General features: G+C 39.3%; 1 protein-coding gene across 1 annotated transcript; it reads left to right on the top strand.

The window, feature by feature from the left end:
* LOC126615671 (E3 ubiquitin-protein ligase RHF2A) lies at window positions 1-7058 on the top strand. The gene is made up of 9 exons (XM_050283539.1): window positions 1-161; window positions 654-794; window positions 874-920; window positions 2822-2884; window positions 2981-3089; window positions 3202-3587; window positions 3673-3780; window positions 3925-4280; window positions 6747-7058. The coding sequence occupies exons 1-8, from the start codon at window positions 156-158 to the stop codon at window positions 4232-4234; spliced, it is 1170 nt and encodes a 389-aa protein (XP_050139496.1). The 5' UTR covers window positions 1-155; the 3' UTR covers window positions 4235-4280; window positions 6747-7058.
* The last annotated feature ends 6256 nt before the right edge of the window (window positions 7059-13314 follow it).

Below are 13314 nucleotides of genomic sequence, written 5' to 3'. Positions count from 1 at the left end.
GACAAAGCAGAAAGCACACCGAAAGGGAAACTCATTGTGCTCTCTCTCTCTCCTCCCTCTCTCTCTCTCTCTAGGGTTTTCGCTGTCCCCTTAATCCCAATTCCAGCTTCATCTCTGCAATCAAAGATCCATTTTTTGGCTGTATACAGTTTTTCATGGAGGTAATTAAATACTTTTGTGATTTCACTGTTTTGGTTGCCCTGAGTTGATTGAAATAATTTTCCATTCGTAAGAAAATATCAGAATCTCATGAATTGTGATATTCCCTCTTAAATTAAGTATCAAACACTGTTTGATTGACTCTGGATTCTTCTGATTGTTGGTTATCACGTGTTTTAGTGTACTTGATTGCTTTAATTCTGAATTCAAGAGGATTATTTGCAATATTTAGAGCTCTTAATTTGATTTTATGAATTTTGATCTGTTTATCTTGGTGGGTTAAATTATTTATGGTTCTTAGTGTTGGCATCCCAGTGCTAAACCGGTTTCTTTTGTTGTAAATTATTTGATTATGTACATAATTTTTAAACTACACTGGTTTCGATTGCGTTAATGCTTCACCTTCATTGTTTAGTTTCTATGTCCCCGAGGAAAAGAAGTGATGTGAATTTGTATATATTGTATTTTCTAAGCCTGTAGTGTTTGCTTTACAGGCTCCGGGAAGAGAAGAGACCAACAAATCTGATGCCCACTTGACATCAGCAGCAGCTTTTGTGGAGGGAGGAATCCAGGAAGCCTGTGATGATGCTTGCAGTATATGCCTGGAGGCCTTCTGTGACAACGATCCTTCTACGGTATATATAAATAGTTTAGACACTATTATCTTTTCTTTTATGGTTTTCCTTTTAATCAATCCTCATTTGCTTTATGCAGTTGACCGGTTGCAAGCATGAATTTCATCTTCAGTGCATTCTTGAGTGGTATTTTCTGATTTCCATTTTTTAGTGTTTAATGCTCATTTTTCCTTTGTAATTTTTTGTTGTTGATATGATAGTTAGATTTTCTTATTCTTATTCATGAAACGCGTATGAACTATAACACGGGATATTAAGGTAGCCAAATATTGCGACTGTGGAAATAAAGATTAGATGTGGGCTTTGCATTTGTGTCAGAATCCTTTAGCCAACTCTGTTCTAGTTCCACATCTTTACTTCTAGGGAATACTCTGTGCGGTATTAAAATTGAAATAAGTAAGTAGGTTATTCTCATTTTTGTCCCACTACCGCAACACTCCCCCCCCCCCCCCCCCCTTTCCTTTTTCTCTCCTAATAACTCAATGTGATTGACTTTTGTGAAAATTACAAAATGTGATGTTATAATTGGCATAATAGCTACTCCAATTCTACTTGCTAAAGCCTTCAAATATACTTCACATGAAATCTCATCTGGTCCCTTTGTATTTTTGAAAGTGTGATTAGACAGTTCTGTATTGATACATAGGTTTGTTCCCATTTCGTCCTTGAGGTACTCAACAGGTTGCCTTAAGCATTGTAGGAATAGATTAGAATGATCATACTGTCTTTTCATATTAGTTTCATTTCTAGTCTAATTACTTTTGTACTACCAACACCATGCCTTAATCAACTTGTACAATAATGACCTGGGCATAATTTGAACCCAAAGGGTATAAATCTGTATCCTAGCTTCTATTACAAAATGAATCTTTCTTTCAATTATTATGGTTATCAGGATAGATATAATGAAACTTTTATTGGTTATCAATGGATTATATTAACGCAAATTTGGTCACTGGATGTTTCGGTTTAAGTTTAGATGATGCCAGAAGCTCGTTTCCAGCACAGTTCCCTATTATCTTTAGAGCGATGCTAGCATCAATTGCTGCAACACCCACTCGTTCAGTTGCTTGTTGCCCAATTGGCACGTGGCTGTCCTTTTAACTTTTTTAAAATGTTAGTTTACCTTGTATGTTTAAGAACCATGTTTTTCCTACTTATTTACTCAATTTCCATCTGCTCTTCCTCCGTTTGTAGCTTTTTACATCCCCTGCTTCCCCTCTTTTTCTAAAGCCAGAACTCATTTCTGTATTTCTTTCTAATTACACATAAAACTATATTCCAAACAAAAGCAACGGACTGCCGTCACTTAAAGGTAGGTCGTACCCAGTGCACAAGGCTCCCGCTTTACGCAGGGTCTGGGAGAGGTGAATGTCGGCTAGCCTTACCCCCATTTATGGAGAGGCTGCTCCCAAGTCTCGAACCCGAGACCTACCGCTCATGGGCGAAGGCACTTGCCATCGCACCAAGTGCACTTAAGAGTAGGCAAAATTAATAGAAGGAATGCTCAGTCAATTACACACAATGTATTAAAAAGAAATATAAAAAATTAGAAAGAATGACCAAGGAGAAGATAACAAACTGAGACAAAAAGAAAGAAAAGAATCGAAACCATTTTATTTCAGCTGAGAGAACCTGAAAGGAAAGCAAAACTAAACAAAAACTGTAATGGCGTTTTTAATTTCTTGGTGAAGATTAAGTATGACGCTCCTGAAGACCCCAATTTTCAATTTCCTTTTTTGTTATAATTGGAAATCTACAAATTTCTTTAGAACAGAGGTGACTAATTGGAGGAGTGACAGTGCTAGGTTGGGACCATTGTTGGGCCTGAGAAACCAGTGGAAGGCAAGTGAGGAATAAGTAGTTAAAACATGGGTTTTAAAAATGTGAGTTATATTAACATTTCAAAAGAATTAGGACAATGTCAAATGGGAAAAAAATGATTGAATGAGTGGCTGTTCTAGCAACTGATCTTATATTGATGATTTACAAAGTTCTCAAAAATTGAAATTTCGTTTCAATTGTAGGTGTCAGCGAAGCTCCCAATGCCCTATGTGCTGGCAACCCATCAGCTTGAAGGATCCCACTGGGTTAGTATTTTGTTACTGGTCCTGATATTCCATGGATTCATATGACTATTAGATAATGATAAGGTCTTCATTTTGTGTGTATTTACAATTTTACAGCCAGGAACTGTTAGAGGCAGTAGAACAAGAGAGAAGTATAAGGTCAAATCCACCTCGAAATACCACAATATTTCATCATCCAACTCTTGGGGATTTTGAGTTGCAGCATGTTTGTATTCTATCTTTGTTCTTTATTGTCATTAAGTCAAATGTAGTATAAACCTACCAAAACAGGAGATTCTTATTCAATTTTTTTTTTTCCAATTTTGCTCCTGATGTAGTTACCTATGGGTGTAAATGATGCTGAACTTGAAGAGCGTATAATCCAGCACTTAGCTGCTGCTGCCGCAATGGGTCGGGCACGCCACATTGCCAGAAGGGAAGGACAAAGGAATAGGTCATCAGCTCAAGGTCGTCCACAATACCTGGTCTTCTCTACCAATCCTAATGCACCTCAGGCTCATGCTTCTTCTTCCCCTGATCAGATGGGAGAAGGTGAACCATCTCCTTCAATTGCAGTAACTTTCCCGTCGCCTCCTATGAATAGGGAAGAATCTTCTCAAGTAACCACTCCTGTTCATTCGTCACAATCTGGTTCTGTTTCTGCATCAGCATCTGGATCTAGTAATTCGGCTCTGAATCAACAAGGGTCCTCCATGAGCAATAGGTACTAGATTCTTCAGTTTGGTCAGGATATATGTTGGTGCATAAAATCACATATTTCTTGTTATCTTATCATCATTTTCCTTTAGGAGGTCGCCTAGTCAGTCATCCCCAAGTACCCAAGATAGAGCTGGACCATCAGACTTGCAATCCTTTTCAGAATCTCTGAAATCTCGATTTAATGCAGTATCAACGAGGTATTAATATGCTTTAACCTTTGCCATTTAATTATTCCTTTTCTGAATGAGTCAACCCCCCACCCCGTGGCCCCGGCCAATACAAAAAGACAAGTCTTTCTTGTTTCATAAACATCACAAGTATTGTTTCTCATTTTAAATTAGATACAAAGAGTCAATTTCAAAGAGCACAAGAGGTTGGAAGGAGAGACTGTTCTCTCGCAATGCTTCCATGGCAGATCTTGGTTCAGAAGTTAAAAGAGAGGTTAATGCAGGGATCGCAACTGTATCACGCATGATGGAGCATCTGGAAACAAAAGACGATAACACAATTAATGAGGCCTCTGTGTCAAATAGTTTAGACAGTCCGGTTTCTGAATCAAACAATCGGCGGATATCAGAAGGGGATGGTGAAAATTCTTTAAATGACCACAATAGACCGGCCGCCTGTGCTGCAGGTTCTAGTTCAAATTAGGCATTCTTCAGCAATTGCATTAACTCAAAGAAGTTCTTTATATAAGGTAAGTCTTATGAATTGAATTTTGTATGCATTGAAGAACTCGATATGTAGTTTTTGTGTTTTTCTTTTCTCAATCCACTTAGATATTTTTCCTGTAATGTTTTCTTTTCTTTTCTTTTCTTTTTATTCAGTTTATTTTTCTCTCGTCTTTCGGGTCTCCATGTTTTTTGCATGAGTTTCATGTCTTATTCTCAAGTTGGTTAATGTATTTATTGCTTATCTTGATGAATTATATTGGTGTTTGATTTGTGTGTTGTCTTTGTTTCTTTTATCTGTATTGTGGCTTCATATTTTAACTTTTTGGTAGTGTGGAAGAAATAGGCATGGATTTCTTTGGGAGTTCAAGATTTGTGCGAGGAAGGTGAAGGGTTGTTTTATGATCATATGTGCATTCTATACATGCCTTTTTGTGTGGACTGTTTCCTTGGCAGAAGCTGCACTAATGATGTTCCTGCATATAGGAGCATTTTCTCTTTTAAGTATCATGGTAAAAACAAATATTCTTCACCAGAAGCTCTCTTAGCTGAATGCGGAACCTTGTGGTTTGCATCTCGAGCTGAGGAATTTTGTGTTTCTTAAGGTTAGAGGTTGTTCATTGTTAATGTAGTAATGTGCCTTTGAATAAGGTTGCAGCAGCCATCTTTGGAAGGGCAAGAAAAAACGATTTAAGATTTATAAAGGTTCCAAGTAATGAAAGCTAAGATATCGGTCTTGTAGAGCTGGGGTATTCATAAGTTGGAGGCCAATTTGGTAATCGATTAACAATCGGATAGCTTTTTGGTGTTTGTGGATGGAATGTGATTGTATACCTTAAGAGGAGTTGATATGCTTCATCTCTGAAACTTATGCACACCAAAATATACACAAGCTAGTAGACTTCTCTGTCCCTTTCATTTTCATCAACTTCGTGTATTGCATGGTTTTATTTAAAGATGAATTACGGCCAAATTTAAGAAGGGGTGTCATTGTTGTATTAGTTGCACAGTCTATCCTGGTCCTATTCAGTTAACATCTTATGCTGATGAATGTGCTACAGCTTACATATGGTTTAGCATCATATCTTTCGCATCTGTGGTGCCGTGTTTCCTGTATTCAATTGTAACTATTGTTTTTATACTTTGGATGGTCTTAGGTGTGAAATTAGGATGAGCTTATAATTGTTGAAAACTAATGCATATGAATAGTTGCATAGATCTATGAGCTAGCAGCCTGGTCCAGTCACATAATTAGTCAGGCAATCAATCCTTGTGGGTGCTGTCTTTTTATTGAACCATAATCTTATTGGGTGTTGATTGGACGAATTTCAGTTCATAAATGTGGTTGATCAATTCAACCAATTCACTTTGCTCACTCTGTACCCCCAGGTCAATTACCTTTACCATTCATGCACGTTCGCATTTCGCCTTACTCTTTTTCTCTCAGAATCTAATATTTTCCATCAAAATGCATGGTCGTCACATATCAGTCTAATTTATGACTCTTGTTCCGTGTAACTCCTGAAAAGGAAATGCTAAAATCCACTACCACCAAATCTGTGACACACCTTTCAGTCTCTGATCCGAATCTCTTCTCTCGCTCTACCTGTTCATGGATTGTTCAAGTGACTGCATCTTTGGAATCTGGTTATCCTCAATTTGCAGGACATGTATATGAGTTGATAATTTTTCCTAGATATCTATATCAGGAATGATCTATGGGAGTACCATCAATGAAACCAAATACCAAGTTACTTCAAGCCCTCACCTCGATTTCCATGGACAAGTGGCATTTGACCCAAGTTTCAAGGTCTCTTACCCTGTGCTGGACGAGGGACTTTCAAAGTACCGAGGATCTTTAGTCACAACCACAATGCACTACTCAAGCACTACAAAGCTAAATGCAGTATAAAGACAGTAAACAAGGGACTTACAAAATGACACCTTTAAAGGAGTTATTTGATAGTTCTCTGAGTGTATTGAGTCTTGATTCTTGTCATTTCATATTCCTCTGTCTACTTTTTGTAGGGATCAGCCTATGTTCTGTGTAACTTTGAAGTCTCTCATCCAAACACAGGTTAGGGATAAGGTCCTCAAGGACAGCCAGAACTCAGCGACCGTTGAATTGATTGTTGTGCAATGATTGAGACTTTAGTTGATTGCAAATTGCACCAAGCACCTGGTGATGGTAAAAAATGAAACAAAGAACCTTTTATTGGGAAAATCTCTGCCCTTTGTGAGGGAATTATTTAATGAACCCCATGACTAATGTGCGGCCTTTACTATATCATGCAACATTTAGATGTGCTGCCTCTTACTGAAGAGTGAGGATTTTCATTCTTTTATTGGCTTTTTACCGTGTATATTTGAGTTCATTACTCTTGCCATCTTTGTTAACTAGTGATTACAGTATCTTCTGTTGTCTTGTCTGCCAAAGATTTGATTTGCTTGGTAAACCATGACCTTACAGAAAGCTACTCATTTAAATGTAGGTGGAATCGCCCCTTTGAGCTACCAGAGCCCTGTGGATATGATGCTTTGCCATCGTCATCGTCTTCCAGTGGATGGTCTGTTTACGTTTGGAAAGAGCATTGGTTTGCTGATTAAGATCTGATTCAGAATAAAGAAACCATAGAGTAAATGCTCTACTTTTTAAACCTGAATGCCATTATCTGCTTGTAAATTGCTTTATCTTATAACTTATTTATGAATATACTTATGTCGTACATGTTAGGTGTCTTTGAATCATACATACATACATGTAGACAATTTACTTTTATATGGGATTATACGGTAATTTTCTTCGTGTTGTAGGTCCTTTGAATATTTTTCATTCTTCTGCCAAATTATGTTAGGACTGAACTTAATGTTGTGGTACTATACACAACAGCATCAAATTGTCGAAATGTCTATCATCGGGCTAGTGCAAGTGTAAATAGGATGCGCTGACGAGGAAGTCGGTGCAAGTTGGTGCCAAAGTGATCATTGTTGAACTAAATAGTTTATCTCGGATGATTATGCATCCCTATTGGATTTGAGATGTGAGATTAGTTGCATATTGTATTCTCTTCTTATATAACACTACGTAAATCCTATATATTACACTGATGCCATTGTAATAAGGGCTGGTTTGGTATTGCTGTGCTTTGAAAAAAAGCTGCTGTGAGAATAAGCGGCTGTGCTGTGAGAATAAGCGGCTGTGAAATAAAGCCAGTAGAGTGTTTGGTAAATTTTTTTGTGAAAGTGCTTTTGGAAAAAAAATCAGGATGATAGTGTCTTTTCATTAAAGGAGCACTGTAGCTCCGTGTGCTTTGAAAAAACTGGCTTTTTTTCAAAGCAGCAAATAGCAGCTTCAGTTTTTCCTTTGATTTTCAGCTTATTCTCACAGCAGCTTCCAAAATAAGCCCTTTTTTTTTCAGTTTACCAAACACAAAAATGACCCTCAGCTTTTTTTCACAGTGGCTTTTTTTAAAATCACCTCAATCCCAAACGAGGCCTAAGGCTCTTAAGACGTCTCTGTCTTTGTCTTTGCCCTTACCCTAAACTTATAGGGGTTCTATGTATTTGCCCATGCCCAAAATTTGGTTGTCATCAGTAGCTGTTGTCGTGCCTGTACTTGGTTTGCTTGCCGTGAACCATGCCCTAATTTTCCTTAATAGGTTTTGTATTTATTTTTATGGTTCCGATTCCGGTTCTACCAAGGTTGTCGAAATGTCTACCAGCGGGAACTACGAGGCCAGCAGGGATTTTGGGCTACCAGTGATTTCCAAATTCCCTACTGGTCTTGTAGTTCCCGCTTGACAATCACTGGTTGCACGGTGGGACATCATTTGAGGGAAAAAAACCTTGGTCCGAACGAATATGATGAAACTTATGCTAGTTGAGAGGAAGATAGTTGTGTAAGGCGTGCTTCGATCCTTAATTTCATCCAGGAGTCTTGGTACATTGTGGAAACGTTGTCCCACTGCCCATGTTGTGTGGAAGTTTGCTCAGTAGGCTTATGTCGTAACCACAATCGCTCGAAGTTGTTGCAACAAATTCGTCACTAGTCAAAATGGTGAACTCATGAGAAACTGTTGGCTATTTAGGAGGCAATTGAGTATTTGCTTCCAAGCAAGCTTATCAACTTTTAGCTCGTTTGGAAGCGTTTTTAGAATGATTGAAAGCACTTTTAATGAAATTTTGGATTCTAAAAACACTTGTAAGTGTTTTTTTGGAAGAAACATCAAACATGTGCTTCTTGCTGGAAGCACTTCAACTACGTTTCTAGGATCCACTCAAATTTTTCCTAATTATTAGTTTCAAAAACATTTTCACTAAAGTACTTTACATCAAGTTTTATTTTTGGGCACATAATTAAATTTATATATTTCTCTAAGACACCCATGTAAATTTACAAGAGGATAAATTAGGTTCTCATTCTTCATTTTTCTTTCTTATTAATTGAAACTTCGTTTCTTTTCATTTTGGCTTTTTAGCCAAAATGGTTCCTGAGATTTCAAACCAATAGAAGTGGTCCCTGAGATTGTTCATCATCCATCATTTTGGCCATTCTATTAAAAACTCCATTAAGTGTCACATAGCTCTTAGCCGGAAGTTTGGGCAATTTTCAAAGTTTCGTAACTCAATCGTTTCATAATCAAATTCGACCCATAATATATCAAAATGAAGATAGGAAAGTGTAGAATAAGATTATACCTATTTGGAAGACCAATGGTTGCCGAAGATGGTCAGAAAATAGCTTCAAAGTTGACTAGTCCGAGAGAAAACTGGAAAACTCACTGGAAACTGGGTAAACTTTAAACGTTCATAACTTTTTCAATACTCAATGAAATCAAGTGATTCTAAAACAAAAATCATACTTCTCAACGAGACGAAGAGAATGGTACCTTTTTGACTGCTAACTCGCCGTGGTTTGGCTGAAAAACGGCTCGAAAGTGGCTAACTCGAGACCAAGACAACCACTTTCGAGCTGTTTTCTGGAAACATACCACGGTGAGCTAGCTGCTTAATAAGGTACCATTCTTTTCGTCTCGTTGAGAAGTATGATTTTCGTTTTGAATCACTTGATTTCGTTAAGTATTGAAGAAGTTATGAACGTTTAAAGTTTACCCAGTTTTCAGCAAGTTTTCCAGTTTTCTCTCGGACCAGTCAACTTTAAGGCTATTTTCCAACTATCTATGGCAATCATTGGGCTTTCAAATAGGTATAATCTTATTCTACACTTTCCTAGCTTCATTGTGATATATTATGGGTCGAATTTTGTTAAGAAACGATTGAGTTACAAAGCTTTGAAAATTGCTCAAACTTCCGGTCAAGAGTTCCGGGACACTTAACGGAGTTTTTAACGGAATGACCAAAATGATGGATAGTGGACAATCTCAAGGACCACTTCTATTGATTTGAAATCTCAATGAACAAAATGATGATGTGAACACGAAAATTTCCTGAAACGAAAACGACAAGAACAACGTGCACAAACAAATATTTATATTTTGATGATTTAGGGTTACAATCTCTCTCTATTTTGATCATCTGATTCGATCTCCGTAAGGTGTTGGTTTGTGGATGTTTCGTTGATCCAAGGGCCGTTAAGGCTTGATCTTGGATGAACTGTTGGGAGTTTCTTCAAGGGGCCGTGGGCTTGATCTTGGGAGGTGGATTTGAGCGGATCTTCAAGGAGCCGTTGGGGCTTGATCTTGAGGATGAATGTTTCTTCAAGGGGCCGTTAAGGCTTGATCTTGAATAACGGTGATGAACAGATCTTCAAGGGCTGTCGGGCTTGATCTTGAAGAACGGTTGGATGTGTGGATTTGTTGATGTTGTTGATCCAAGGGCCGTCGGGGCTTGATCTTGGATGAACGGATGATGAACGATGGTGCTTTCTTCAAGGGCCGTCGAGGCTTGATCTTGAATTGGTGGAAGTTCTTCAAGAGCTTTTGGGGCTTGATCTTGAATTGGTGGATGGTTGATCCAAGGGCCGTCGGGGCTTGATCTCGGAAGAATAGTTGTTTGTTAATCCAAGGGCTGTCGGGGCTTGATCTTGGGATGAACAGTTGTGTAGATTTATTGATGTTGTTGATCCAAAGGGCCGTTGGGTTTTGATCTTAGGATGAACGGATGTGTGGATTTGTTGATGTTGTTGATCCAAAGGGCCGTTGGGGCTTGATCTTAGGATGAACAATTGTGTGGATTTGTTGATGTTGTTGATCCAAAGGGCCGTTGGGGCTTGATCTTAGGATGAACGGATGATGAACGATGAACATTTTCTTCAAGGGCCGTCGAGACTTGATCTTGAATTGGTGGAAGTTCTTCAAGGGTCGTTGGGGCTTGATCTTGAAGGAGGATTTGATGAAGAACGAAGAGGGCTTTCTTGATCCTTCGAGATTTGCTTGAGAGCTTTAGAGTTTCAAAGCTTCAAGGATTTTGGATGTGTGGGGAGTATTCTCTTCCATTTTGGGAGTAGAGAAATGTATTTGTGAATTGGTTCCTTGATTCTTTGATGGAGGAGCCTATTTATAGGCTTTGGGAACGAATCACCACCATCCATTTGTTTTGGTGGATGTTGTAGGTGAATTTTGGTGGATGTTGTAGGTGAAACTTGGTGGATGTTTGTAGGTGAAACTTGGTGGATGTTGTAGGTGAACTTGGTGGATGTTGTAGGTGAACTTAGTGTATGATGTAGGTGAAGTGAATGAAGGTTGTAATTTTAATACAATGGTCAACATTTATTTCACCAAAATTTCAATGTTTACAAATGTAATCTTAATGCAATGGCTAACATTTATGCCACCGAAATTTCAATGTCTACAAATGCCCCCACTTCAAGGCGCGTTGTATACATGTGCTTGTTACATGTAGGAGATGCGTTTTGAAGTCCCTTAATGTAGTTGTCAATCCAAGGGCCATCGAGGCTTGATCTTGAATTGGGCTGGAGATTTCTTCAAGGGCCGTTGAGGCTTGTTCTTGGACTTTGTTTGAAATTTCTTCAAGGGCCGTCGAGGCTTGATCTTGAAGGTTGAAATTGGACCACAAGGAGCTTTATGTGGTAGATGATCTTTGGCTTTGGTAGTGGATGAATCGGCACGTATTTGTTTTTGCACTTTGTTGACTTTCCACAGCTTTGATCTTGAACTGGGTTTGAGGATTTTTTGGATTCCTCCAATTGTTGATTTTCCACAGCTTATTCTTGAACTGGATTTGATTCAAATATGGTGGACGCTTGATCTTGAATCGAACTTGTGATTTCCTCAAGGGCCGTCGAGGCTTGATCTTGAATTTGGCCGGAAACTTCTTCAAGGGCCGTTGATGCTTGATTCTTGAAGGTTGACTCGAACACATGGCAAGCAGGCACGAGGTGAAGGTGACGACTTGTTGCTTTGTTCAATCTTTCTAATTCACACCTGAGCAGTTTGGTCAACGGTATGATCTTCAAGATTGATGGGCTCTTCTTCCAGTTGGTGACTTGATCTTTAAGGACTTGATTCAAGGGTGGTGAAACGGCACATGCAGCCCACAACGCCTAGCAAGTCGACCCAAGAATTTGAGGGTCAAAACAAGTCCTCCACCCAGAGTGATTGCAAACCTGATGATATGAGATACTTTTGATTTTGAAGAAGTAGCGGATGAATCGACACGTGCTTTGTTGTGCTTGTCTCCACATGCTTCAATGTATCATTTTCCCTTGTCTTATCTATTCTTCTGGTATAATGTAGCATCTTATCGAGTTCTTCAGCTCAGACTCCTTCTGCTGAGCTGACTGTGCAGGCTGCATTCTTCTCTGCTTGTTTCTTCAGGCAGATGTGGCAGCTTCTTGAGTTCCTCAGCTCGGACTCATTCTGCTGAGCTGACTGTGAAAACTGCATTCTTCTCTGCTTGTTTCTTCTGCACGTTGTCTCCACATGCTGCAAGGTATCATTTTCACTTGCCTTATCTGTTCTCCAGGCAAATGTGGCATCCGAGTTTGAGTGGAGGTTCCGGCATATTGTTTTCTTTATCCTTGTCTTTGTAGGTAAGAACAAGAAAAAAGGAAAGGACAGGGAAAACGCATGATATGAGATACTCTTGCTTTCTACCCTGGTGATATGAGATACTTTTGCTTTGGTGTCATTTGTTTGCAGAGGTACCCCAAGGAATAAGAAACATTGAGTGACTCGAGAGACTTCGTTGGGAAGGCATTCTCGAAAATGAAGAAAGGTTCTCGGAGATGAAGAAAGGTTATGTATGTCTGCCTTGCTATGGAGGGTGAAGGTGGACAGTTATAGGAAATTCTTTAGTACCTGTAGAGGTACTATTCTTTTACTCGTGTCGGCAACCAATGCATGATTGATCAGTATGGCTTCACGTGCTTTCTTCTTTATTAGAAATCTTCGACAAATTGTCCGTAATTTTCGTCAAGCTGAGTGTGCATGTGACATGTGTTGACGAGGCTGAAAAAGACTGGCGCCTCTTCGATATTTGAGATCGGCGCTTCGACAAATTGCCCGTGATTTCCGCAAAGCTGAGTTTGCGCGTGACGGGTGCTGACGAGGCTGAAAAAGACTGGCGCCTCTTCGATATCTGGGATTGGCGCTTTAACAAATTGCCCGTGATTTCCGCAAAGCTGAGTTTGCGCGTGACGGGTGCTAACGCGTCTGGAAAAGCAAGATGCTTCTCCGATTTCTGAGCTTGCCTCTTTGATTTTTGAATTGGCCTCTTCGAATTCTGAGCTCGCCTATTCGATCTTTGAAATCCCGTCGAGTGTTGATCTTTATAGAGGCACGCAGTTCGTTTCAAAGCACACTTGAATTTTCGCTTGTAGAAACCCCCTTCTTGCACTTCTAAGATCTTGATTTGTCCGACCTCTTCTTTCTTCAACACCTTTGAAAATGTCTGGACCTTCCGACCGTCGTTTTGATTTGAACCTTGGTGAAGAGGTAGTCTCGTCTTCTCCAGATAACATATGGCACCCATCCTTCATATCCCCTACTGGTCCTCTTACCATTGGGGATTCGGTGGTGAAGAATGATATGACCGCTGCGGTGGTGGCCCGAAACCTTGTCACTCCCAAAGATAATAGAC

This window comes from Malus sylvestris, chromosome 3 (assembly GCF_916048215.2).
Source record: "Malus sylvestris chromosome 3, drMalSylv7.2, whole genome shotgun sequence".
Lineage (NCBI taxonomy): Eukaryota > Viridiplantae > Streptophyta > Magnoliopsida > Rosales > Rosaceae > Malus > Malus sylvestris.
This window is presented reverse-complemented; position numbering and strand designations above follow the sequence as displayed.

Excerpts from the sequence above, each read along its gene's own strand:
- LOC126615671 (XM_050283539.1), top strand. Across the intron at positions 3,090-3,201 it reads GGGATTTTGAGTTGCAGCAT|TTACCTATGGGTGTAAATGA; the intron begins GTTTGTATTCTA and ends CTCCTGATGTAG. Across the intron at positions 3,781-3,924 it reads TTTAATGCAGTATCAACGAG|ATACAAAGAGTCAATTTCAA; the intron begins GTATTAATATGC and ends ATTTTAAATTAG.